This window comes from Typopeltis vanoorti, chromosome 2, assembly GCF_054136105.1.
Source record: "Typopeltis vanoorti isolate ZY-2024b chromosome 2, IOZ_Tvanoo_1.0, whole genome shotgun sequence".
Taxonomy (NCBI): domain Eukaryota; kingdom Metazoa; phylum Arthropoda; class Arachnida; order Uropygi; family Thelyphonidae; genus Typopeltis; species Typopeltis vanoorti.
In genome coordinates, this window is record NC_143550.1 from 172712874 (window position 1) to 172740867 (window position 27994).

Sequence of the window (27994 nt, forward strand, 5' to 3'; positions counted from 1 at the left end):
TTATACTTCTTCCTCACTTGGCATCATCTGCAAACAACTGAATATCACCAGATATTTCCCACTATTATTAACACAAAATAATCATTAATGGCCCCAAAATAGATCCTTAGGCACACCACTAGTGACATTCCTCTTTTGATAATTTGTTCCCCTATACACAACTTACTGTATCTGTCTGGCAGTCATTCTCCAATCCAGTGCACTAATTCACTCTCCAACCCCATCCTTTCCAATTTAATTACCTCATGACCAGTTGGTCTTGTGGCAGTTTATCAAAGGTCTTTACAAAATCTAAATATACCACTGTATATTTAGATTTTGCATCTCCCTAGTCCATTGCATTTGTTACCTTGTTATAATAAGAAAGTAGATTACTAAAACATGATCTTCTTTTAGCAAACCCATGCTGACTATGAAAGAGAATGCTGCTGTTGTCAACTTAATCCCTAACACTTTAACAGCAGTTCCACACACACACAGATTGCCTATAATTTGAAGACTTAGGCATCACTTCCTTGTGAATGGGACCAATTTTGCATTCTTTCCATTCCTTCGGAACTTGGCCCAGTCTGAGACTCATGTTAATCAACAACAATGTTGATTAAACGGGTGGGTATTAAACAGGCGGGTTGATTAAACGGGTGAGTATCCGGGTGGCGCTAGCTTCGCCGTAGCACGTGGCGGTGAATTTGAGCTGTGCAGAAGAAAGTGATTTTTAATCGGTGAATAGTCCGCTTTTTTCCCCGTTTTTTTCTACGTTTTTGAGTGCTAAATTGTTTCTCTGAATACGAGTGTACTTCAGTGGTTGTTTTTTTGGAAGTTAGTTGCTGTCGCGATACAATATATGTTGGTACCGTCGGAATCGAACGCGTAACGGTGGAAGACAAAACGAAGCTAAGTTACTGTATTTAGTTATATTTCATTTATTTAATTATATTTAGTACTTTAAATGTTCTGATGTTTGTACTTTTTTCCCCTCTTATTTATTAATTGAATAATTATTAAAGATAACGCTACTCGGCAGTAAGGAATGATGGTAGATTCAGCAGCAGTCGCAAGTGGCGTAACGCCAAGTCCTCCGCCATTTAAGAACTCAATTATTAGCAATATCATAAAGGACTTTGTGGCATGATGTACTTGCGGCATGTATGCTTCTCGGGAATTACATATGTGGCTTGTTAAAGAGAGTGGAGAGCGTATGTGCGCCAAATGCAGGCAGTTGGAGGAAATAAATACATTAGATATATCGATATCCGACTTTGTTGCTCCAGGAACGGAGAATAGGAAGACAAGTAGTATGATAGGAGCGAATGAGAAAATAATAGTTGATAGTGTGGAAGGTGTGAGTGACTGTGGAAGTTTAGGAGATGGTTTTGTATGGGAGAGTGAATTTAGATTAAGAGTGACTGACCTGCAGAGGGAGATAGATGAGTTGAAAGAGGAGGTGGAATGTCTAGTGAATGAGAGCAGAAGTATGAAAGATAAGATTAGGAGAATGGAAGAGATAAATGCAAGGCAAATCAGAGTAGGAGAGAGAGAGAATTTAAGGAGTATGAGTGAGAGGTATGGGGGTGCTAGAAGAGGAGAGAATGGAAACAGTAGAAGAGAGGGAATGAGAGAGAGGTATGGGAATGCTAGCAGACGAGAGGATGGAAACAGTAGGAGACACGGAATGAGAGAGAGATATGGAAGTGCTAGAAGAGGAGAGAATGGAAATGGTAGGAGAGATGGAATGAGAGAGATGTATGGGAGTGCTAGAAGAGGAGAGAATGGAAACAGTAGAAGAGAGAGGTATGGGAATGAAAGAAGAGGAGAGAATGGAAACAATAGGAGCGAGGGAATGGTAAGAGGTATAATGTATGGCGACTCAATGATCCGTGGTGTTCAAGATAGGATGCGTGAGGAGTGTTTGCCAGGAGGAACAATAGAAAGGGTGGATGAGATGATTGTGATGGTAGGAACGAATGACTTGAGTGGTAATGTAAGTCGGGCAGCAAGAGATATGAGATTTTTGCTTGAGACTGTACGGAAGAAGACAGAGAGAGGAAAAATAGTGTGCGTGTTGCCTAGGTATGATAATGATGAGCTGAGCAGAAGAGCGGTGATATTGAATGGCATAATAGCGAGAATGTGTGACAAGAGAGGACTGGTATATGTGGATGCCTGGAGTGTGTTTGAGGAAAGAGAGGAGTTGTATGCGAGAGACCGTTTACATTTGAATGAGGAAGGACGTAGGCATCTGGAGAGATTGCTGTTCTGAACGAGTCAGTGTGTCCCAGGGAGGATGATAGCAGGGGTGGCCTCTTGTGGGAATGGATACTTGGGAGAAGGGAGACAATGTCAGGTAACACTGAGCCCAGTGGAGTCTAGAAGGGATAAGGCTGGGTATAGAAACAATGGCATTTATATGCTGTATACTAATGCCAGGAGTATCCGGAATAAGGGAAAGGAATTGGTGGCGCAGATAGCATCAGCCTGGCCAAAAATTATTGCGATCACTGAGACGTGGTTGACAGAAGGGGATATAAAAACAGGTATAGAAGTCGCTGGGTATAGCATTTTTCGTCAGGATAGGAGGGGAAAGCGTGGTGGTGGGATGCTGCTTATGATAAGTGATGACCTATGTCCTCTAAGAGTGGAGAATTTGGAAGGAAGTGAGACAAATGATTTTGAGAGCGTATGGTGTGAGGTAGAGGTAGGCAAGACAGGATATTTAGTGGGGTGTTGCTACAGACCCAGGAGCACAGAGGATGGGGACCAGGAGATGTTTAGACAGCTAAGTTTGGCAAGTGCAAGAAGAATGATTGTTATGGGAGATTTTAACTTCAGTAGTATAAATTGGAGAGAGGAAGATGCATGTAACAATAGGGGAATGGAATTTCTAGAATTCTTGAGGGACAAATGTCTTAGGCAACATGTAACAGAGGGAACAAGAGGTTCAAAAATTTTGGATTTGGTTATAGCATCAGAAGAGTTGATAATAACTGAGTTGACGTCTCTCCCACCAGTTGGAGAGAGTGACCATATGGTGTTGACTTGGAAAATGAATAGACATGCAGGAGTATCAAAGAGACGGGAACTTATGTGGAATTATAAGGCAGGTGATTATAATAGTCTTAGACGTCAACTTCGGGAAGTTTCATGGAGGGAGGAATTGGAAGGCCGGGATATCACCAGTGCGTGGGAAATTGTGAAAGAATATTTGTTATCAGCAATGGTAAGTTGTATACCACGAGTGAAGAAGAGGGCGCAATTTGGAGTAAAGTGGATGACAAACAACATTAAACAGGAACTGCATGCGAAAAAGAGGCTATGGAAGAGATATAAGGAGACAGGTGAAGAGAGGATGGGTGAAGAATATAAGACACAGGCCAGAAGAGTGACTCGTGTGGTAAGGAAAGCGAAACTGGAATATGAGAGGAGATTGGCCCTAAGATCCAAAGAAAATCCTAGGGAATTTTTTAGCTATGTGGCCAGTAGGAGGAGAAATGACTGTGGAAGAATGATATTGTGGGATAAAAATGGGAATAGAGTGACTGATGCAGAGGACATAGTGGAATTGTTCAATGAACACTTTATTGGAGTATTTCATCCTAGAGGAGTCAGTTTTAATGCTAGAGGGATAGGACTGGTACGAGGTCTGGAGGTACAGGAGGAGAGTGTGTTTCAGATACTGAGTACTCTGGATGTCAGTAAAGCTGTGGGACTGGATGGTATTTCGCCACGAGTTTTGAGAGAATGTGCTAGCGAATTGACAATACCTTTAACGTGGCTTTACAATGAAAGTCTGGCTTTGGCAAAGGTGCCCAGGGAATGGAAGGAAGGTAAGATAGTGCCATTGCATAAGGGTGGTAACAGACTGGAAGTGTCTAATTATAGGCCAGTCTGTGTGTCATCAGTAGTTGTTAAGATCTTGGAGAAAGTAGTGAGGGACCGTGTATAGCATTGGGCAGATGAGGGTAATGTTATCTGTGAGAATCAACATGGATTTGTGAAAGGACACTCTTGTTTTAGCAATATGCTAGCCTTTTATAATAAAGTTACAAGAGCATTAGATGAGGGAAAGGCATATACTGCAATTTTCTTAGACTTGGCGAAGGCATTTGACAGGGTGCCACATGATAAGCTGATATTTAAGTTGCAGCACATGGGTCTGGATGTCAGATTGGTCAACTGGATTCAGGATTGGCTGTCTGATAGGTATCAGAGAGTTGTGTATCGTGGAGCAGTTTCCAGGAGGCAGAGGGTTACAAGTGGGGTCCCACAGGGCTCAGTACTAGGACCTATATTGTTTAACCTTTATATCAATGACATAGCCAGTGGATTGCAGGGGGATATTCAGTTATTTGCGGATGATGCGAAGCTGGGAAGGATTATTAGTAATAGCGCAGATGTGGTAGCCCTGCAAGAGGATTTAAATAAGCTAGATAGATGGGCAAATGAATGGGGGTGTCAGTTTAATGCAGCAAAATGTAAGGTCTTGAGGTTTGGGAAACATCGATGGGATGCTGCATACTCTATGGGAGGAGTTATACTGGAGGAAGTAGGGGAGACAAGAGATCTGGGGTTGATGATTGATAGAAACCTGAAGTTTAGGGGACATATTGCAAAGGTGGTGAAGGTAACACAGAGGATTGCTGCTATTATGAGAAGGACACTGACCTGCAGAGATAAGATAGTTATCATTCCGTTGTATAAGTCTCTGATCAGACCACACTTGGACTATTGTTCTCAGATTTGGTCCCCAGGATTTGAAGGGGATAAATTAACTGTGGAAAGGATACAAAGACGGATGACAAAGATGGTTTCAGGACTGTACAAGGATAGTTATGAGGATCGGCTGAGAGAATGTGGACTGCAGAGTTTGGCGGATAGAAGAAGGAGAGGTGATATGATTGAGACTTTTAAACTGTTGAGAGGTGGTTACAGGGTTGACACTGGGGAGTTCTTTCGCTTGGTTGATCAGCGGGAAGGAGTGATGACAAGAGGCCATCCCTGGAAGTTACGAAAGGAAACTGTGAGCAAGAGGGTAAGGAGTGGTTTCTTTGTGTGGAGGGTGGTTGAGCCGTGGAATGCATTGCCTGATGGAGTGGTGGGAGCGAGAACGGTCAGTGCGTTTAAAGAGTGGATGATAAACTTTGTGTTTCTCAGGGGGGGACCTCCCCTCGATGAGTCTTGACAGACTTTATGTCTTAGGAAGGACCTCCCTCGATGAGTCTTTTGACTCCTTGGAGGCCTGAATAATAATAATAATAATAATAATAATAAACCCCTGGAACATTCCCTCAAAACATGTGGTGATATATCATGAATGCCTACATCCTTATTCACATAAAAGGAATTGAGTACTCATTATCATGAGGACTCAATTCCTCATATACCTCCTTTTCCCTCACTATCAGTACTTCTTCTCCTCTTCCCATTGCATTTGAGTTCTTCATCTTATCACTTTCATGAGGATGAAATACCATTATGAATTGGTTTTAATATCTCAACTATATCCTTCACAGTGGTTATTATTCTACCATTTTCACCAGTTCTGTCATCCTTCCACAATGTAGATTGGAGATGAAAATGAATGTTGTTAATGTTGAATTGCCTTTCTTCACATGTTTATCTATTTCTGTTTTCAGTGGTATTGTTTAAATTGAGTTGATGTTGAGAAGTACATGGACTATACAGTAATGGATTCTTTACTAATCCATACACATTTGAGAATTTTACCAAGCTCCTCTTCAAATTGTGGTTCCAATTTTCAGAGTAGCTTGCTGAAATTCTTGACAAAAGCCAGGTGAGAATCATCTAACTTGGATTCTGTTCAGGTATACTTGGCAGAATAGTAGCAGGAAGATTAATCATTAACTGGCATCCTAAACCATACCATTATGTTCTATGCAGGATACTGCCTAGCAACCATTCTGTGGCATAACTGTTTTATAGCTGTGGTCTTGGAAATCTTGACTCTCTCTATAATGTCAAACCTAACTCTTAAAACATCATTCATTTTGAATGCTTGAAGAAGTGGGTAAAAATTAAATGAGATTTTTGTACAGTCCTAACTTGGTTTTTGGCTACTTCCAGTAAGCAAGCTAATGCTATTACACAATGCATTTAAATTCATCTCAGCAGTTTAGCATATTTTACATTGTAGCAGCCTGAACATCAGTTTTGTCAACATTCTATACTTCTGAGGTTTAACTTTAGAAAAACTAGTCATGAAGTCTCTTTCTTTCAGCTAACTTGCGAAAAATTTAAGTCATCATTTAGACCCAGGGCTAAAAGAGTCTGAACCAGGACCTCTGCACGGTTCACTATTAAGAATGCAATTCACATCAAAACTTGTATAACATGTTAAACGTTTTAGTTTTAACGTGTTCTACAAGTTAAAAATTAAAGTAGTAAAGACTGCAAATTAAATGTCGGTATAGATATGGGAATAACTAATTCTCATATGGTAGCATAACTAGCCAAAAAATTTAATATAAAACTGTAAAAAGAGAGAAATCATCTAAAAATACCAAGCCAATAGTATATAAGACAGTGTTCAAACCAGTTTAAACATATAGGTCTGATGTGAGTTAGTTAAAAACAGTTGATTAAAGACTCAACATAGATATGAGAATGCATTTACAGAAGTGAGTATATGACATGAGTGGTAGTACCATGTTAAAAATGCATGTTTAGAAAGGAACTGGTATTTTTGAACTCTCATTAAAGTTAAAACTCCACTTGAGAATATAGAAATCAGTATTTATGTATTTAAGAATCTGTAGACAAATCATCTGGAATAAGCAGGTGTGATAATAGATAAAACTGATAAGTGAATGAATTAGGTATATTTTTCACTGCCTCACTGAGGTTGTATTAACAACCTCATTGTGGGTGACAGCCAATTAAGTTCATGAGATCAAAGATGCAAATACATGTAGCACAATCTGTTTCATTAAGTAGTGCTGTTGCTGGGTGCATATATAGTATTGAGTACTCAATATTATAGCTAGTGCTGAGTACATAATATCCTAGTTAATGTTGAATGCATAACTTCATAGTTGGTGCTAAGTGCATATAGTGAATTATGAAGCACATGACATTTCCATTTAATTGAAAAGACTGGGGGTTTGAATCTCATCTAGAACATGAAGGACCTTTAGTAATCCTCAGTTTGTTCAAATTTGAAGTTGAGTTAGCTAGTCTCAGCAGAAGTAGCAGGATTTTTTCCTCCAAGAAATAATGATTCCTCACACTTCAGAACAGGAGAACTGGCTAGAGAACATATCAGTTAATTAGATAGTGGCTTTTGCACCCTTAGTTGCTTTTGCCATTATTGCAACCGCTCAACTATCCTCCTCCTACATTCACAAATATTATGCCTAGTGGCTCATTACGTTCGTTTTAGGTATGACCTATTATGATTTGAAACCATGACTGCTCCGAGGAGAAGATGGTTAACCCTATGCATCCTGGTGTGTCCTATATCTGTAGATGCATGTGTTCGTCTTGCACCAGCTATTTCTGACTGACAGAGATTGAACTGCCCACTCATTCTCCAGAAAGTCAGATAACGTTAAAATGACATCACCTATTCCCTATAGGGAATAACAAACATTGGAGGATTTATTTTATAAAGATTTTGAAAATAAGATTCTATAGAAACATTTGAAGATAACAATGATTCAGCAAGCATGGTATGTGGTCAAGTTCTTTTCTAGGAGGAAAAACTTTGAACTTCGTTGTGGACTAATGAAGAGTTAAAACAACAATCCTGAAAAAAACATATTGAAAGTTCATTTCAAGTATGTCAGCAGATCCCCTGAGGCTTAGCTAAGTCTTTGATTAAAAAAAAAAAAAACATGACGAGAGCAAAACATTCTGGAGACTATTGAAAAACTTAAAAATTAGGTATAGAATATTATAAAAGCAATTATAGATGATTAAAGTGGCATAAAATATGAAGATAATCTGGATGTTTACAGTAATTATGAAAAATTTTTAAATAAAATAAGCAAGAGAGAAAATATTCAAGCAGAATGTGAAGAGTTCATATCAACACTGCCATCTTCCTTTTTGTGGTAGGCTCAATGGCCTGACATAGTCAAATAAATTGTCATCTTAGAAACCTGATTACTCCTTATGATAGATCAGTTAATCTTATCTGCATTGTCTGTAAATTGCAGGTGTTCATCTGGAAAGCTTTTTGTTTTGTAAGATGAAAAACTGAGTTTCCAGGAAGGAAAACCTTTCTACCTCCACATGAAAAGTACTAATAAAAGTTCTTCATGTTCTAGATGAGATTTGGACCAAAATCTTTCTGACCAAAATTGTCAATACCAAATGACAGCAATACCTGAGATGAACAAGTTTTCAGAGGCGCTTGTGTTGTCATCATGAATATACTTTTAAAATTAAAAACAAGAAACAATAATATTTTTTATTAATATTTCAGCTTGAAACTAACAAGCCATCCTCGACGTAGAAACAGTTAAACAAGGTATATTGATATCTTTGATATAATCCACTATTAGCAAACTAGTGTGAACGCATGTTTATTAGGCACAAGTATTCACAACAGTAATTAATAATCTTTATTACTGCAACTATTTCAGTGAAGCAATCAGTTTCATGACCAGAAGATTCTACATTTGGTATCAACACATGCTAAGCTGAACTTTTCACAATTATTATAAGCATGCAAGATTGAAAATCCTGTATTCCTCTTTCAGCAGAATAACCAGATTGTCCAAAATAAAGATTACACTCACATGGAACTTGGTGTATACACAGAAGGGCAGTGATGTCTGTCCTTAGAGATGGTAGTCATGATCAGGTTTTATTAATGGTGTCTGCGTATGCATCCACTCTGACATACCTTGCCACAGAGCACCTAACTTAGAATCGCCCAACTTCGACCTCCTTTGGTTGAACATATCCCTTCCCCGCTCAGTCCAATTCATCTGCTGTCTCTATTGCTCCCCAACACAACCAACCATTCTGAGCTCTTTAATTTTCTCTCCCTTAAAAATCGACTTTCTCCAATCCCACTTTCCCAACCGCAAAATTATCCTCTTAGGAGATTTTAACGTCCACAACACTAGCTGGCTTTCCTCCTCCAGTTGTACAGATCTTGCAGGTGAAGATGCCGAAACATTTGCCATCACCAACGACCTTACACAACTTGTCCAGATGCCAACCAGAATACTAGATAACCCAAACCACTCCCCAAACACCCTAGATTTTTCCTCACCAATGACCCCCTTCAAATACACAGTGAAGGTAGTGAGCCCCCTGGGCAATTCTGACCACAACCTAGTGCTCATTTCCTCCCCCATGCAACAACGTTTACACAGACGCTCTCATACAAGAGTAGTTTGGCACTATAACAGTGCCAAGTGGGACAGCCTCTGCAACTTCTATGCCGCATTCCCATGGTTGGACTATTGCTTCCGACCTTCCAACCCAAACATATGCACTGAGCTTATTACCAAAGTAATCCTCACCGGCATGAATACATACATTCCACACAGCACTCTGAACTGCCATTCCCTGATGAAACCCTGGTTCTCCAAAAGATGTACCAACGCTGTAGAGATGAAACACCAAACATACCACAACTGGCTGAAATCAAGAACCCATCTTCCTTCAAAGCTTACACCGAAGCCCGTAATAGATGCAAAAAAAAAAAAACAATGAACGCTTCCAAAACAGAGTTTGAAAGAGTATAAAGCAGGAAACTAGCAGCCTGTTCAAACGGCAGCCGAGCCTTTTGGTCTCTCACCAAAGCAATTGGCTGTATCTTCTGTCCAACACTATTCCCACCCCTATCACACCCCCATGGCTCTACTGCATCATCACCCACAGAAAAAGCCAATCTTCTGGCCTCATACTTTGCTTCAAATATATGCATAACTGACGATGGTAAATGTCCCCCAACCATTCCAGGCACTCAACATAAAATGTCCCCTATATCCTTTTGCCAGGATGAGATCAGAAAAATGCTGTCCAAATTAGACACAAAGAAGTTTCCCTGCCCTGATGGCATTTCCCTAATTGTCCTGAAAGTTTGTGCTCCAGAACTGATCCCCATCCTATGTCACCTATATACACTCTCCTACTCCACTGGAATCTATCCCTCAAACTGGAAATTGGCCTATATTCAGCCCATTCCCAAGACGGGTGACAAGTCACTGCCATCCAATTACCACCCTATCTCGCTTACCTCAGTCCTGTAATGAAAAAACCATCAATTCCCAACTCCTTCACTATCTTGAAGACACTCGCCAAATAAATGATGGCCAGTATGAATTCCGTCACTGCCAATCAACAGGAGATCTACTCACATCACCCATCTCTGGACAAATGTAATGGAGAGGTTTGGTGAATCTCAAGTGGTTGCATTAGATATCTCCAAAGCCTTCGACTGGGTCTGGCACAAAGGCCTACTAAGCAAACTACCATCATTCGGCCTGACCCAGGACTTCTGTAGGTGGATTGCAAGTTTTCTGTCTGGATGCACCCTGTGTGTGTGATGGTGGATGGCTCCCTATCCTCTCACCACCCAATTCATGCTGGGGTCCCACAAGGCTCTGTCCTCTCACCAACCCTCTTCCTACTATATATCAATGACCTACTGCAATTGACCTCCAACCCAATACACAGTTTTGCAGATGTCAGCACACTCCTCGCTTGTATTTGATAAGCCTTACCCTACACAAGTCACCTCAACCTACAGAACATCAGCCACCACCACCTTCAACTCCGATCTCAAAACCATCCTGCAATGGGGTTCAAATAACCTTATAAATTTCAATGCCAATAAAACCCAATTCTGTACTATTTCCCATAAAAAAGACCATTTTTTCCCAGTATCCTTTTTGACGGTACCCAAATTTCCAGACAGTTTGAGATCTCGCTCCTTAGAATCGCCCTCACATCAAACCTCTCCTGGCACAAACATATCTCAAACATTGCATCCTCAGCCTCAAAAAAACCAGGATTTCTCTTTTGCTCAAGACGTTACTTCACCCCCAAACAGCTATTAACATTATGCAAGTCACAAATCCGCCCAACTATTGAATACTGCTCTCACATATGAGGGGGTCCCCAAAAAGCTCTCTCAAAATGCTCTACTCAATACAGAGGAGAGCAGTTAGACTTATCAATGATCCATTCCTTACCAACTCCAACCCCCACCTCTTTCACACAGACGTATGGTCTCTGCAGTATGTATATTCTACAAATATTTCAATGGGAAATTCTCATCTGAAAAATCATCAACAATTCCTCTGCTCAGTACTAAACTCATTGGAACACATACAGCTGCTGCACAACATCCCTTCTCAGTTCACCTAGAAACAAACAAAACAAGTTTCTTTTCCTCTTCCTTCATCCCTGCAACTTCTGCACTGTGGAAAGTCTCCCACCTGCTGTGTTTTCCCAATACAATTGAAAGTCATTCAAATCAAATGTAAACAAATTCCTCCTTTCCCAACCCACTACCCATACACAGTACTATAGGTTGACCAACCAACCTCCTGTGTATGGGCCCAACATAAAAAAAAAAAAGCAGAGAATGTTGGTATCAAGTTATATTTCTTTAATATTCTTCAAACAGGTTCAGAGATGCCTGAGATGTAAGAAATTTGAACTCTTCATTAGTTTCTTGGAGTTGGTATATTTGAGTTATATGCAATATAGAACTCAGTGCTATCTCACAGATATGATGTATTTGTTTTTTACAAAATCATTTTTGATCAGCTCTGTAAATAGAATTAACATTCTTTGTTCTAGCTTCACTTTGTTTTTATTGTGCTAATGCGCTGATGATGGCCAGTTTGCTTCTGGTCAAAATATTTGCATTAATAAAATTATTTATTCTTTTTGAGTACATGTGTCTAATATGTCATAATTGCCATTAAAAACTCATCTAATTATCCTTCTGGGCGAAGAAATTACCAAAAAGATCCATAAACTTGGCAAACTTTATGTACAACAAGATAAGCTATGAGCAAGGATTTCCTGTTTAAAAATACTACAACTCAAAGATAATTCCAAACTTGGCTAAATTTAAAGAAACCATCAAATCGCCAGGTGCTAATCACATTTACATCAGTGCTAGCCATGCACTCATAAGCAATCAACTATGAGCTGTCAAATGTGATTTCATGCTGAACATTTACAACAGTTCTAGTACATCCTTCTTGTAAACCTGGGTTTCTTTTTTTTTTTTTTTTACTGTAGTGGTAGCACTGAGTTCTATATTGCATATAACCAGTGGTGAGCTATAAGGGGCTCTCACAAGCCCTTTGTTAAAATTTTTCAAAAAAAAAAAATTATTTGAAACATATTAAGCATGTTTAGATCATGAAATATTTGTTTAAAAATGATAGCCTTTAGAGGTTCATCGTCCTCTCATACTTTTTGATTGGAATTTGTACACAAGCTGTATTGATAAAAGCTTTTGTGTGAAATACAGCTTTTTTTTTTTTTTTTTTTGCTTGACGATGCAAGCCCTTTGTAAAAATTTTCATAGCTCACCGCTGCATATAACTCAATGTTATCTCAATCGTTGAAGATTGAGAACAATCTCAATCATTGCAACTATTTCATTTCTCTTTTTCTGATACTTCTAGCATTCACGTACAGACATAACAGCTCATTCCTGGGTTTATAATAAGTTTCACTAATACTACTTATTAGATGTGATTTCTCTATACTTTCCTCAAGCCATTTCTTTTTCTCCTTACTTTTCTCAGAATCCCTCTTCAAATCTGTTTTCCCTACATCCTAGGAATTATATTAGTTTATTTGATTTTTTTTTTTCTGGGGAAAAATGACCACATGAGAAAGAAATATACTATTTTAATGTAACTTGTGAAACTGTGGGAAGTGAACAATGACTATTATATATTTATGATCCTAATGGTAATACAGCATAATTTATAATAGGTTCTCAAGGAAGTTATCAAGGTGTTCTGGCTTTCATGAATTTTATTCTTACTTTGGATGTATCTCTGAAGTTGGAAGTTGCAAAGAGAGTAAGTTTAATGCAGTTATTTTTATTATTTGTTGATACAAGTTTTTTTCTTTTAAGTTTTTTATTTGTCGATTTAAAACTTATTGGATAACAGAAGAATAACTTTCATATACAAAACTAGAGAGAATTCCACAAACTCATTGTTACTTGGAACTGGCCTTTGGAAATTAAAATTCTGATTTAAAAAAAAAAAAAAACCTAGAAAAAAATTTAGACAATTGTGTTTCTAAAGCTGTTTGGATATAGCTTGTACACTAGATTCACCTTGTCTTCTTCTATGCAGTTCACAAACTAAACTCATTCTTACACTCTGCAAAGGACAAATATCCTTCTTATTTCTATCCAAGAGTTTACAGAATTCTCTGCTTGTGTGGTCTCTCATATCATGGACAGACAGGTCTGCCTATTCAGATAGATTTCAATGAACACAAAGATAACCTCAAAGTTTGTGCCTCATTCTGATAAGCCAGATGTTTCCACTCATGCTATATCTGCTAGGCACAGGTTTTCTATATTCATCATCCAAACATGAAACTTTTAACATATTTCTAACAACTTAACTTTCAGCAAAACATAAATAAAAGATGTCCTACCTGAGTAGCAAAAGAATATAAATAGGAGGTTATAATTACTACGTGAAACTTTGATTTGGAATGTTATCAATGACGCTATTACAGACACATTATGTGTAATAATTTCTAGTTTGAAGACAAACTGGCTTTCAAAATTGGCAGTATCCCCTTCAGTTATAACTCTCCATTAGCTATAATTTACATACTATGGAGGGATAATTATTAGCTACATAGGTTTTTATTTAATATTATTTTTTAATATTTTTATGTGAATAATCACAAAAGTACTGTGAATAGGCTGAGGATTAGATAATTCTAAATCCATGCTCTGTAAACAAATCATGTAACTTTTGCAAGCCATTTGCTAGTAGGGTGCTGGTAGTCTCACATCTTTCACCATCATCAGATTCCTGATATGTATCCTCAAAGAGTAACAAGATAATATGATAGCACTATATGAAAAGTTTATATTATTGCTAACTTCTTATCAACACTTTTCCTTCATGTCTGCCTTAACTGATATCTTTTAGGACTCCACTATTGTCTAATCTTATATTTTGTGATTTTTTGGTCTAATTGTTTTAATGAACTTCTTAATATGTCAGTATAATTCCATCTTAATCTTGATTTCCTCTTCATCTTTTTGACATCCTGACAAAAAATATTTGTTTTGCTAACATTTCCTCTCACATTCTATTTAAGTAACTATACTATTTAAGATTTGCTCTGTTCAAACATTCTTGAATATAAACAATTTCAAGCTCTTTCTTACTATGATACTTTTAATATGATACTGCCATAATTTACTTCCCTAATCTTTCATAAAACTCATATCTGTTAGTCTTAGATAAAGTATTTTATTTCTAATGAAATTCTTAGATCTATATGCTAAAACTGATTTAAACACTGTCCTGTATACAGCTAGTTTATTGTTTTCACTAATTTTTTACCATATTTTTCACTAGCTTTGCTAATTCTGTATTTAATTTCCATCTTTACTATTGAACCTAAATTACAGCCTAAATAACTGTAATACTTTAACTCTGTTGTTGTTTGTCCTTTGAAGAGTCTTAGATATTTCCATGTGCTCCTTGAATTGCTTTGGCTATGTCGATGATTTTGTTCATATAGAGCTGTTCAGGATTAGGGCCTATTGCTTGCAAGGCTGCTGTAATTGCTGTACTGATAAAAATGTGAGTGGGTGTCATTTCAGTATTAGGGCACTTATTGCAGTTTCTATATGTTTTTTCATATGATCTGTATTGATCTTCTTTCTTTAAAATCTCCTGTTCGAAGTCTTGCTATTGTGGGGGAAGTCTTTCTGTCAACATTGATTTCAGGAATGTGGTGTTTATCCCTGATTTTAGTGGAATTAGTTTAGATTTTAGTACTGCGTTAGCATCAGCAAGAGTTATCTTGTCAGTTTTTCGGTTGAATTCTCTGACCTCTTTTGCTAATTTATTAACTGCTTCATTGTAATCAATGTCTACATGAGCAGGAATCCACTGTAAAATGCAACTTATTTCCAAACACTTTAGTTGGTTTAATAGTTTATGGATGTCTTGTGTGCGCTTGGTATTGCCATTTTTGATTGCCTCCATAGCTGCTCTTGAGTCACTGTAAATTATAATCCCCTCTGATTGTTGAGATGATGATAATTTTAAGTAAGCTTCGAGTGCTTTATTTATTGCCTATAAAATTGGAAGCAATTCTCCCAGATCCAACTTTTATTGAAAGTCTTTCACCTTTCGGGAGTAGAAGGAGAGCACCAGCACCTCTATTAATCATATTGGTGTCTGACAATCCATCAGCATAACAAATAACGTTTTTGGAGGGTGAAAGAAGGTTGATAGTATTTAGGCCTTTTTCTTTGAGCATTTCTTTTAATTCTTTTTTTGTACAGTTTGGTAAAGTATAGATTTAGGGAAGTATTTGAAGGTAAAGGACTGGAAAATAGAGGTTCTTTGCTTATGTGGGCATTTAGATGATCAAGATTTATTTCTTTCCTGATAGTGTCATTATATTGTAAAGTTGATCTGTGAAGTCTGCATTTTTGATTCCAATGTTCATAAGTTTTTAGGGAGATATGATCACTTTGGTAGCTTCTGATATTATTAATGAATTTTATGGTGACAAATTTCTGTCTGTCCTCCAGCAGGTCGAGCCCACATTCCTGTTGGGCTCTGATGTTGTTAGTGGATGAGACTGTACCAATGATAATCTTGGATGCTTTTGCTTGTATTTTGTCTAATTTTTCCTTTACCGATGAAGCCGAAGGTGACCAGATAGGTGCTGCATATTCCATTATTGGCCTTATTAGTGTAGTATAAGTAGTTTTGAGAATTTTTGGCTTTGCATCCCAATTTGTTCCACAAAGCCTTTTCAATATATTTAATTTTTGAGAGCCCTGTTGGAAGTGTCAGAGATGTGTGTGTAAAACATAATTCTGATCAAGCATAATACCAAGGTATTTTGGATTTGCGACTTTTTAAATTAGCTTGTTGTTAATCATGACTTTGAAATTATAGGAATGTCTATTTTTCCTGTCTATACTAAAGGTGTTTAGTTTTGTTTCATTTGAGTTGATTTTGAGTTTAAGTTCATCTGACTATTTTTCTAATCCTCTCATGGATTTGCTTAGAATCTCTTCCAATTCTTCAATTTTATTACTAGTGTTCCAGATGGCTATATCATCTGTGTAGCAAGCTGCTTTTGTGTCTTCTGTAAGGTAGGGATGAATGTTATTGATGTATAAAAGGAATAGTAAGGGACTGAGTACCAAGCCCTGTGGAGCACCAGCCCAGGTTCTCTGCTCTGTAGATATTGCTGCATTGATTCTAACCTTGATCTTTCTTCCTCTCATGAAATCAGCAATCCAGATTAAAGCATTTCCTCTAATTCTGATATCATGTCTATTTGTATAATGTTTTGATCCAAAAACGATCAAAAGCAGCAGTCATATCAAGGAATATGGCAGTTTTTTTTTTGTTGGTTTTTCCTGAAATGAGCCTATTATTATTTGGCAGAAGTAGAAAAATTGATCTGTCGTCAAATGACAGACTCTGTAGACAGTTTGGTAGTAGTGTGAGCCAGTGCATGAGTCTGAAGTGTATGATTTTTTCAGTAATTTTACAGAATATGCTAGATAATGCGATAGGTCTATAGCTTTGACATTCTGCAGCATTTTTGTCAGGTTTTAGGATGGGTACAATAATTGATTTTTTCCATTCTTTTGGTAGTTTGCCTGTTCACCAAGAAGTATTAAGAATGTCCAGAAGTTGTTCTTTGACGTTTTTGCCAAGGTGTTAGACCATATGATCAAAGATAAGATGTGAGATCTTGCTTTGAAGACTGTTGTACCCAAGTTCATTAAATTCCTTGTATGATCAAAGATAAGATCATTACCAGGAGATTTATTAGGTGCAGTTTTTTCAATTGATGAATTTACTTCACTTAGTGTAAATTCTTCAGAGAACATGTCATCAGATTGGTATGTTCTTGCTTGTTTTTAGTATCTTACTTGTGAGTTTATTGAGGGTCTTGTCCTCTGTTATACTGAAGTTTGGAGTTGTTTGAATAGTTTTTTGCCAGTGTGGTTGCCATTTCTTGGTCTGTTATAGCTTTCTTTCCCAGCATTTATGATGAAGTTTGTTTTCTGTTGGTTCTCTTCTTTGATGTTGTCTAGGATTCTAATAATGTTCCAGTGTTGGCTGTCTTTTCCAGGTTACTGCAAAGCTCTGCCCATTTCTCTTGCTTGCACTTCCAAATTTCCTGCTCTGTTTTGTGTGTTATATCCATTAATTTCTTTCTGGATTCATCAGTTTTATTAATTCTAAATTGTTCATTGATATTATCTCTTTCTGTAATCATTGATTCCATATTGTGATCTTTCTGGCATGGTATCCAGGTATTTTTCTGTTTGCCTCTTGGTATTGTTGCTTTGGCAGCTTTATTGATGTGTGAAGTAAGGATTTGTAAGGATGTGTGAAGTAAGGTTTGATTCGTTTTCAAACCCTTCCATTTTTTCTTGAATAAAATTTGTTCATTTGAGTCTCTAGTTTACCTCTGAAAGATGCTCGACTTTCATTTGCTTTAAAACTTTCTCATTCACTTTTCTTTTCAATGTAATATACAATTTTATCCTCTTCAAAACTAAATTGATGACTTCTGATTTTAAATCCTTTACATACTCTTGTATCTAGCATGAAAATATTGCTACCAACTATAACTTAGTCACTGAGACTTATTTCTTGTGTCTTCTCTCTCTCTCTGTATGAATTTGTGAACATATTTTTGTTTAGAATGTGGTGTTAGTAATTATTAACCCATGTCCTGAACAGAAATCCATCAGGTACTTACCATTATCATTAGCTTTGCTTTTTTCTCCAAATTTTCTCAAAACATTTCTGTATGTCTAGTTACCATTTCCAAATCTGCTGTCTCTGGGGTGCTTAAGGGTCAAAGCTGTATAACTGAGAGGAGACCTCCACATAGCCTTTAAAGGAATGCGGAGAACCGACCAGGGCTTCTGACCTAATGTCCAATCCTCACCTTCTCGTGGTGCACCCTGTTGGGTATCTACTTTGATACTGAACGAACGAGGATGGGCTGGCAATTTGGGATTTAGCCGACCAAATTGTATTCTTATTGGTTAAACCAAAATAAAAAATGATGGTACAACATGACAAAATTTCATGCCGGCTTGGGCGTCGCCCGGTTAAACAAGGCCCCCGTTGTTTTTGCCAGGGAACCAGGGGGAACAGCGAAAAGTCAGCTACTGGAACAAATCTGAAAACAAACCCCAACTCAACATCACCAGAGTTAAAGATCGGTACTATCAACGTAAGAAGCCTGAATGGCAAAGAAATGGAGCTAGCTGAGGAATTAGATAAGTACCAGATCGACATAATAGGGGTGACTGAAACAAAAAAAGACCAAAACTGGTGAGATCTTTCTGAGCAATAAATACAAAATGTTATATTCAGGCAATAACAATCAAGGAAAAGAAGGAGTAGCCATAGTATTCAACACAAAATATGAGGCTAATCTTCTTGAATGGCAGTCAGTCTCAAGTAGAGTAATGTGGGCAAATATGAGAATGGGGAACTGGACAATGAGATTTATTTGTGCCTATGGTCCCACAGAAGGTTCTACTAAGGTAGAAGTGGAGGAATTTTTTGAGGCTTTAGAAAAAGCAACTGACACAATGAAAAAGGAAAAGTTGGTCCTTGTTGGGGATCTAAATAGTAGAGTAGGAAATGATTGTGAGACATACAAAAATATTTTGGGAAAATTTGGAGAAAAGAGCAAAGCTAATAATAATGGCAAATATCTGTTGGATTTCTGCTCAGGACATGGACTGGTTATTACTAACACCATGTTCCAACATAAAAATGTGCACAAATTCACATGGAGAGAAGAGGCTAGGAATAAGAAAAGTCTCATTGACTAGGTTATTGTTGATAGTGATGTTTTCTCCCTGGTGCAGGACACCAGAGTGTACAGAGGATTTGAAATTGGAAGTGATCACTATTTAGTCTTGAGCAGGATAAAATTGAATTTCATATTGAAAAGAATAACATGTAAGAAAGTTTTAAAGCGAATAAAAGTTGAGCAGCTCTCAGATGTAAACTGCAGACTAAAATACAGGAATATTATTGAAAAGAAAATGAAAGAGTTTGAGAACAGGAATCAAACCTTGGAGATTCAGTGGCAAACTCTGAAGGAAACATTGATTGATTCTGCCAGAGAGGCATGTGGTGAGGTTGTGTGCAAAGATAAAAAAATCAGAACTCCCTGGTGGACACAGGAAGTTAAAGAGGCAGTGAAGGAAAAGAAGAAAGCATATCAAAAGTTCCTGGCAAATAAGTCAGCTTTTACTCTTACAGAATACAGAGACAAATGTAAGAAAGCTAAACAGTGTGTAAAACTAGCTAAACAAAAGTCATGGGAGGACTTTGGCAAGAATATAGAAAATAAATATCAAGAAGGTGGCAAAATATTCTGGAGGTTGTTGAAGAAGCTTAGGAATGGAGGAAAGAGTGCTGTAAAAGGAATTAGAGATGATAAAGGTGAAATGAAAACAGGAGAAAAAGATATCCTTGAAGTATGGAGTAATTACTTTGAAAAACTGCTAAATGAAACAAGCAGTGATGACAGCACAGTGATAAAAAACACTGACCAGGCATGCAGTCAAGAATACATATCCATACTTGAAGTAGAAAAAGCCATCAAAGGTTTGAAATGTGGAAAGGCAGCAGGAGTAGATGATATTCGACCAGAAATGCTGAAGTATGGTGGTATAAGAGTCTTACAGTGGCTGCACTGCATAGTTCAGAAAGCCTGGACAGAGGGACGAATTCCCAATGATTGGAGTAGAGCTCTCATCGTACCCATATATAAAAAGGGAAATAAAACTGAATGTGAGAATTACAGAGGTATTTCCCTACTGAGTGTTCCTGGCAAGATCTATGCAAGTATACTTGAGAAACGGTTGAGAAGAATTGTGGAAGAAAAGCTTGGTGAAGAACAAGCTGGATTCAGGCCAAATAGAGGCTGTCAGAATCAGATCTTCACTTTACGACAAATAGTCGAGAAAGCATGGGAATATAACAAAGATCTGTATTTAAGTTTTGTCGATTTGGAAAAGGCATATGACAAGGTGCCAAGAGAGAAGTTATTCAATACGCTGCAGTTATATGGTGTCAATGGGGCATTATATCAAGCAATACTTAGTCTTTATTTGAGTTGTGAGTCAGCAGTTAGAATTGAAGGAAGTACAGGAAGATGGTTTAATGTTAAATCTGGTGTGAGACAAGGATGTACATTATCCCCTCTGTTATTCATTATCTATATGGATCACATTATGAAGGAATGTGGTATTAAACCTGATATCAAAATTGGAGATGTTAATGTCAGCTCTTTGCTTTATGCGGATGATGTTATACTTCTAAATAAATCCGCTACAAGTCTGCAAGATTCTCTGACTAAATTGAATAGCTGTTGTAATAGATATGGTATGAAGGTCAGCAATAAAAAGACAAAGACAATGAAAATAGGCAGAATCATTGAAAATGTCAACTGTGTTGTGAATGGTGAACCTGTGGAACAAGTAAAACATTTCAGCTACTTAGGCACAATTTTTACTGAAGATGGTAAACTAAATATAGAAATAGACAACAGAATCAGCAAAGCTGGTATGGTAGGAAGTCAATTGAATAAATTCATATGGAATAAGAAAGAAATTAGTCGGAACACTAAATTAGCTGTGTACATACAAGACAGTGTTCAAACCAATTTTAACTTATGGATCTGAGAGCTGGGTCAGAAGTAAAACACTTGACCAAAGACTAGAGACCACAGATATGAGAGTCCTGAGAAAGATTAGAGGCGTGAATAGATGGCATCAATGGCAATATCATATTAAAAATGAGGATATTAGGAAAGAACTTGACATTGTCAGCATCCAGGAATGCGTTAGCAGAGCTAATCTCAGATGGTATGGTCACTTAAATAGAATGGGAGAGGAAAGATTAGCAAAACAAGTGTTCTCTGCCAGGTTGGCAGGAAAACGACCCAGAGGAATACCGAGATATAGGTGGATTGATACGGTACAAAGTGCCTTAGACGATAGAAATATAAGATCTGATAATGTTGGAGTCTTGACAAGTAACAGACTGATTTGGAGGAAAATTGTAGATAGGAAGTTAGTAATGATGTAATTTTTTCATGTAGTACTGTCATATCCTGTACACCCCTTGAGGGTACATGGCAGGAATTTGATGATGATGATGATGATGAATCTGCTGTCTCCAACAACGATGAACTTTTCCTTTTTATTTGTGTTAACTGCCTTCTCTGATGTCTCAAAAAATTCTTCCACTTCTTCCTTAGAAGAACCTTCTGTGGTACCATGGGCACAAATAAGTCTCATTATGCAGTTACCCATTCTGATATTTGCCCACATTATTCTACTTGATATTGCCTGCCATTCAAGATTATCATCCTAGTAAAGCTACCCCTTCTTTTCCGTGATTGTTACTGCCTGAATATAATATCTTGCTACTCATAAACCTTCACCTGTTTTTGACTTTATTTCAGTAACACTGATTGTGTCGAGCTGAAATTTTTTATTTATTTATTTTTCTTTTATCATGATGCTTCTTATGTTAATTGTGATAATCTTGAACTCTGCTGATGTTGATTTTGGATTTGTTTTAGTAGTTGTTGTTTTTTACTATTTACCCTGGTTCTCTGACAAAACAACAGAGAATTTGTTTAACTAGGTGACACCTCAACCATCATGAAACTCTATCATCATGTCATGTTTAAGCCACTGTTTCCCAAAATGGGACGTATGCCCCACAAGCATTTGTCACTTCATCACTGATATAGTCAAAAAAATCACCATTGTCATGATAAATTATCAATGTTGCAACCCTGACTTTCCTAGAAAAAAAAAGCTTGCAACACTAGTGCAGTAGTCAATATAAATACTTAGTGGCAGAAGTGTGTTAAGGTTAGATCATAGCATCTGTCACTTTTGAAGAATAAACAGTGCCAATTTAATTTTGTGCAGTTTTTGTTGTAGAAACAACAAGGCAAGTTTGTTTAATTTTTTTTATGTATTGTCAATGTTTTTTATGTTAGCAGGTGTTTTTTTATATAACATATTTACATGTTGTTAGTTGTCTGGTTACCTAAAAGTTGCACTACTATCAATTTAAATAAAATGAACACTTTTCCACAATTGTATATTAGGTTTGTTTGACAGTTGAAAACATAAACATCATCTCTCATATTTCATTGTTTCTTTTTCTCTACTTGTGATGGTAGACTTTTAAAATTTTATTATTTTAATGTATTATTATTATATAAATGAATAAATTCCTGTGCCCAATCACCAATAAATTGAGTGATTGGGCATGGGAATGGAAATGTGAGTTCAATGTTGCAAAATGTACGGTTTTAAAATTTGAAAAACAAAGATGGGATGCAAAATTTATGCTTGGTGAGGATATATTGCCGGAGGTGGAGGAAATAAGACATCTGGGGGTGATGGTGGATAAGGATCTGAAATTTGGGGGACACATAGCTAAAACTGTGAGACAACACAAAGGCTTTTTGGAATGATGCAGAGGTCACTGACTTGTAGAAGTAGGGAGATTTTTGTTCCATTGTATAAGGCTTTGATTAGGCTACACATGGACTGTTGTGCCCAGATTTGGTCACCTGGTTTTCAGAAGGATTAAGAGATGTTGGAAAGGGTCCAGAGGCGACTCACTAAGGTAGTTCCGAACCTCTGGAATGTCTAGTATGAGGAAAGATTGAGAAGATGCAACTTGCATAGTCTGGTTGACAGGAAGAAGAGGGGAGATATGATAGAGACCTACAAGTTAGTAAGGGGTTGTTATAGGTTCAATGCTGGAGAGGTTCTACAGAAAATAGTGGGAGATCAGGGGAGAACCAGAGGTCATCCCTGGAAACTGTATGAAGAGGGTGTGAAAAGTGGAGTGAGAGGCAGGTTTTTTTCATGCAGAGTTGTGAATGATTGGAATGCCTTGCCTGAGAGTGTGGTATCTGCAGAGAATTTGTATGTGTTTAAAGCATGGTATGATGAGCTGTGTGTGTATGATAAAAGGACCTCCCAGATGAGTCTTTGACTCTATGAGGTCTTGGGTAATAATAATAATATGTGTTTGTAGTAGTATAAATATAATAATTAAATTTTAAATTATTTAACATATATTTAAAAATTTTTAAATATATTTAAAAATAGTATAAACCTATATTTTTCCTTTCAGTTGCTAACCCCATGCATAAAATGAGTAGTGCAAGCAAGAAAAAGTTCATCAATATTCAGATGAGTATTTGAAGTTCGGTTTCATATCCACTGCTCAGGATGAATGGTCACCATTCTGTCTGTGTGCGAACACTGTTTGACCAACAGAACAATGAAAAAAGTCATCTTGAAGTACATTTGAAGGTGAAACATAGTGCTTATCTGAACTATGATTTGAACAAATTTAAGTCTCTAAAGGAGAAGTTTGAGAAAAGATCAACAATAGATTCATTGTTCTCTGTACGAACTGCTACCCAAAATCATATTCTTGAAGCTAGTTATGAAATTTCTCTGCTCATGGCTAAATCAGGAAAAAAATCATACTATAGGGGAGGATTTAATTAAGCCAGCAGTATCGACTTTTCCCAAAACAGTTCTGGAGAAAGATGTCAAAGGAATGCCACTGAGCAATAACACTGTTAGCAGAAGAATAGATGAGATGACTAAATATGTGGAAGCACACTTGTTGAAAAGTTGAGATCAAGGAAATTCTTAATACAGATGGATGAATCAACTGTAAGAGATAGTGAGGCAGTATTGATGGCTTATGTAAGATATATTGACAATGGTGAATTTACTGAAGAGATATTGCTCTGTTAAGCATTGAAAACCACCACTACTGCCATTGATATATACAATAAACTCAACAATTATTTAGATGAAGCTCAAATAACAATGAAAAATATTACATCTTGTGCCACAGATGGTGCTCCTGTTATGATGGGCAAGAAACGTGGCTGTTTTAAAATAAGGATGACAATCCTGAAATGTTGCTTGTGCATTGTGTTATTCACAGAGAAAATTTAGTTTCCAAAAAACTTTCAGAAGGATGAAAGTTTTTTAATGAGATATTAATTTAATATACTGAATTTAATATCTCATTTTTTAAATGAGATATTAAATTCAGTTATAAAATGTATCGACACCATTAAAACTTATGCCAAATGTGAGCATCTCTTTTGTGAGGATAAAAATGCAGACCATGTAAAACTATTGCTTTACACCAAGGTGAGATGGCTGTCACAGGGGAATGGCCCGAGAAGATTCGTGGAACTATTTGATATTCTTAGTGAATTTTTGAATGACAAACCTGAAATGAAACTCCTACAAACAGTTGGTCAAGTATTTTTGAGTTATTTGACAGATATCTTTGAAAAACTGAATATGTTAAATAGGCAACTGCATGGTGCAAATAAAATCCTTTTTTGATGCAAAGGCCAAGATATTTGGCTTCATTGCATTTCTGCAATTATGTCAAAAGAATGTTTCAGCCAAAAAATTTGACCAACTTTATTAACTAAATAAGTGTGAGGTAATTTATTTATTTATGCTTATGGCTACATGAAACTGATAAGTGAAAAATACAATCACAATTTCCAAAAACAAATGATGAAAATCTTAACATATAAAAGTTCATTACATAGAAGGCACATCCTGCTTTCTAAGTCTTTCTTTTTTTTTTTAAAAAAAGCAAAAGTAACTTGTCATAATCAAGCCAGGGACAATTATCGTCCTGCTGCAACAAGTATGACAAGACTGCATGTTCTCACAACACTACACAACATAAATGTAACTGTATCCGAGGTTTAAGTAGAGAGCAGTTGTGTCTTGTGTGAGAAAACTTGATCCATTAGATTCTTTCTTTTAAGGTTACACAGTGATCAGCATTCATATTTATGAATTTAGCGACAGTTGTGTCCCTAAATTCATAAATATGGATTGATCCATTAGAGGAGGCCCATTTCACATTGTATCATCTTCTTCTAACATGAGGAGGAGTTCTGCTGATACTATGCCGAGGACTACGAGAATGTGTGGTGGAGCAATGTTAGATAGAATAGGCAGTCGGAAGAGAGGGTGCTTCTCACTGTCCCACTAATTATGTGCATGGTAGAGTTTAGCTGGGTGTCTATAATGTTAGTGTGTGTACTTCTTTCCCAGACAGGGGCACAATATTCTGCTGCAGAGAATGCAAGGGCTAGTGCAGACAACTTTAGGACTTCTGCACCACAACCCCAGGTTGTTCCAGCAAGCCTTGAAATGATATATCTGGTTTTAATTTTATTGGAGTGGTTGATGATGTGCCTTTTATAGGTTAGACTTCTGTCCAGGCTCACTCCAAGGTATTTTGGATGAGGCTCGTGTTCTACCATTTTTCTACAGAAAGAAAGGTTGAGTTGTCGATTCGCCTCTGCATTGTACAGCTGAAATACTGAGGACACTGTTTTCGTTGAATTTGGTTTCAAGTACCACTGCTTGAAGTACTCTTCCATGGTGTTCAGATTTGTATTCATGGTTGATTCTAGATTGGTAAAGGAGGTGGAATGATGTAAGATCACTAGGTCATCGGTGTACATATACTTGCTTGATCTGGTATGAGGTAGATCATACAAGTAGATGTTAAAAAGTATAGGGGATAACACAGAGCCCTGAGGCCAGAGACTGTTGTGAAGGAATCTGGGCCTGCTCTTTTTTTCCGCCAATATGGACCCGGATCTTTCTGTTGGAAAGAATAGATTCAAAAAGTTGTAAATTTTTTTACACTTTATAATATTTCCTAGTTTTAGGAGGAGGCCCCTGATCCAGACAGTGTCATAAGCATATGTTAGGTCAATGAAAGTGGCTCCATATTTAAGTTTCTTCTGGAAGCCTGCTTCAATTTGAGTTGTCTTTCGATGAGTGGTGAAATTCTTTTAAGGAGAATTCTTTCAAAGAGCTTAAAGGTGGTGCAAAGCAAGGAGATAGGTCATAGGTTTTTCACATAATTTGGATCTTTCCCTGGTTTGGGCATGGCAATTATTTTGGCTTCCCACTACAGCTTTGGTAATTTACCAGTCATGATGATTTCTGAGTAAAGGGCAGCCAGCTATGTTTGGCCATGTTGACCAAGATGTTTTAGGAACTCAGAGAGTATACCATCCATTCCTGCAGCTTTGCCATTCTTGGTAAGTTTTAAGGCTATTTGTACCTCTTCCTGAGATACTGGGTGTACGAGTTCAGGAAGCTTGGGTTCCATCTTCAGGATTTGTCTGATGGAAGCTTGTACAGCAATTTTCCTAGTAGAGCTGGGATGAATCTTGGAGGTTTTTCAATAAATGGTTAGCCATTTGATCAAGAGTTATCTCTGTTGTTTTGTGTGTCGTTGGCTCTGCTCCACCTAATTTTCTCAGAAGTGACCAGCTTCTCCAACTAGATGTGACGAAATCGAGTTCATTGATGATTGAGTTCCATCTTTCCTTTCTGTTTTTATCCAGGGTTGATATGAGCTCCTTACCAATAGTTGAATCTTCAGTTTCCTCATATTTCGCTAGGAGTTCTTCACTTTCTCTACTCCAACATGGGATATATTGTTTTCTGTAGCCTCTAGGGATAGAGGCTTTTGCTGTCTCATTCCCCCCCCCCCTCCTGTGAAGTAACTGATGCTGCTGTACTTGTTATTGCAGATCACCGGAGCAAAATGACCTGTGATTTAAATGACAGATTTTCTGATCGAAAACAAATTGATTTTCCATCTTGGATAACTTCACCAATTCTAGCTGTTGTGGCCATGCAATATCAAGACGAACTCTCAGAAATGCAAAATGATGACTCCATTAGAACTTTATTCAACATAAAAGGAACAATGGCATGGCTTTGTGATGAGACAGAAACAAAATACCCAAATTCAACTAGTTTTGGAAGAAAATTACTGTTGTCCTTCCCTTCGTCATATTTAGTTGAATGTGGCTCTAGTGCTGTAAATGACTTGTTACTGAAAAAAAGAAATCATTTGGATATCACAAACCATGGGAATTTGAGATTGAAATTGACTAAATTAGTATCTCAAATAAAAACTCTTTGCGGCAGATATTAAGCTTAAGGGTCACATTAACATTCGAATTTATTTTTCTCAGTTGAGTTCGATTTCTGTTTTATAATATACAAAGTGTAATATAAAATTTATATTAATTAAAGAAAGTCAAATTAAGAACAGTTTTACCTATGTTCCTTTTTGATTTGAAATATCTATTTTTATTATGCTTTTTCAGAACTTGGTTGACTGTTATGCTAGAGGGAGTATCAAAATTTTTGAGATGTTGAGGTGGGACATGATCCAAAAAAAAAAAAGGTTGGGAACTAGTGGTTTTAGTCAATAAGAATACATTGTGGTCAGCTAAATTCCAAATTTCCAGCCCATCCTCATTCTTTTGTTATCCACAGAATTTATTACATAAGTTATTCAGTTTAATTAAAGAATCCTGGAGACTTGTATTGAATTTATTTAAGAAAATAACACTATCTCTGAAGAGAGTAAAAAGGTAATGAGTAGAAAGCTGAGATTAGCATCTCCTGTGTTTGTCATGTTTATTCTACTTTCCTACATAATGTAATCCATGTAGATCATGAATAATACTAGGGATAGTGGACACATGATTTTACATCCAACTGTGTTCTTGTACCTTCTTCAATTCTTACTGCTTACTTACAACTTATATACACATACCATATATGTTTCTCTCTCTCTTTCATTTACATCATATAATTGTGGCATTTGGAAAAGTTTTTCTCTTA

General features: G+C 37.0%; 1 protein-coding gene across 1 annotated transcript in view; it reads left to right on the forward strand.

Moving 5' to 3' along the window:
- The window catches only part of LOC150109672 (neurobeachin-like protein 1), a 1254229-nt gene that overhangs the window by 643927 nt on the left and 582308 nt on the right, over window positions 1-27994 (forward strand). Inside the window, exon 29 of the mRNA XM_090413954.1 lies at window positions 12943-13031. Coding sequence (XP_090270080.1) covers window positions 12943-13031 — 89 coding nt within the window. The remainder of the gene's footprint in view (window positions 1-12942; window positions 13032-27994) is intronic.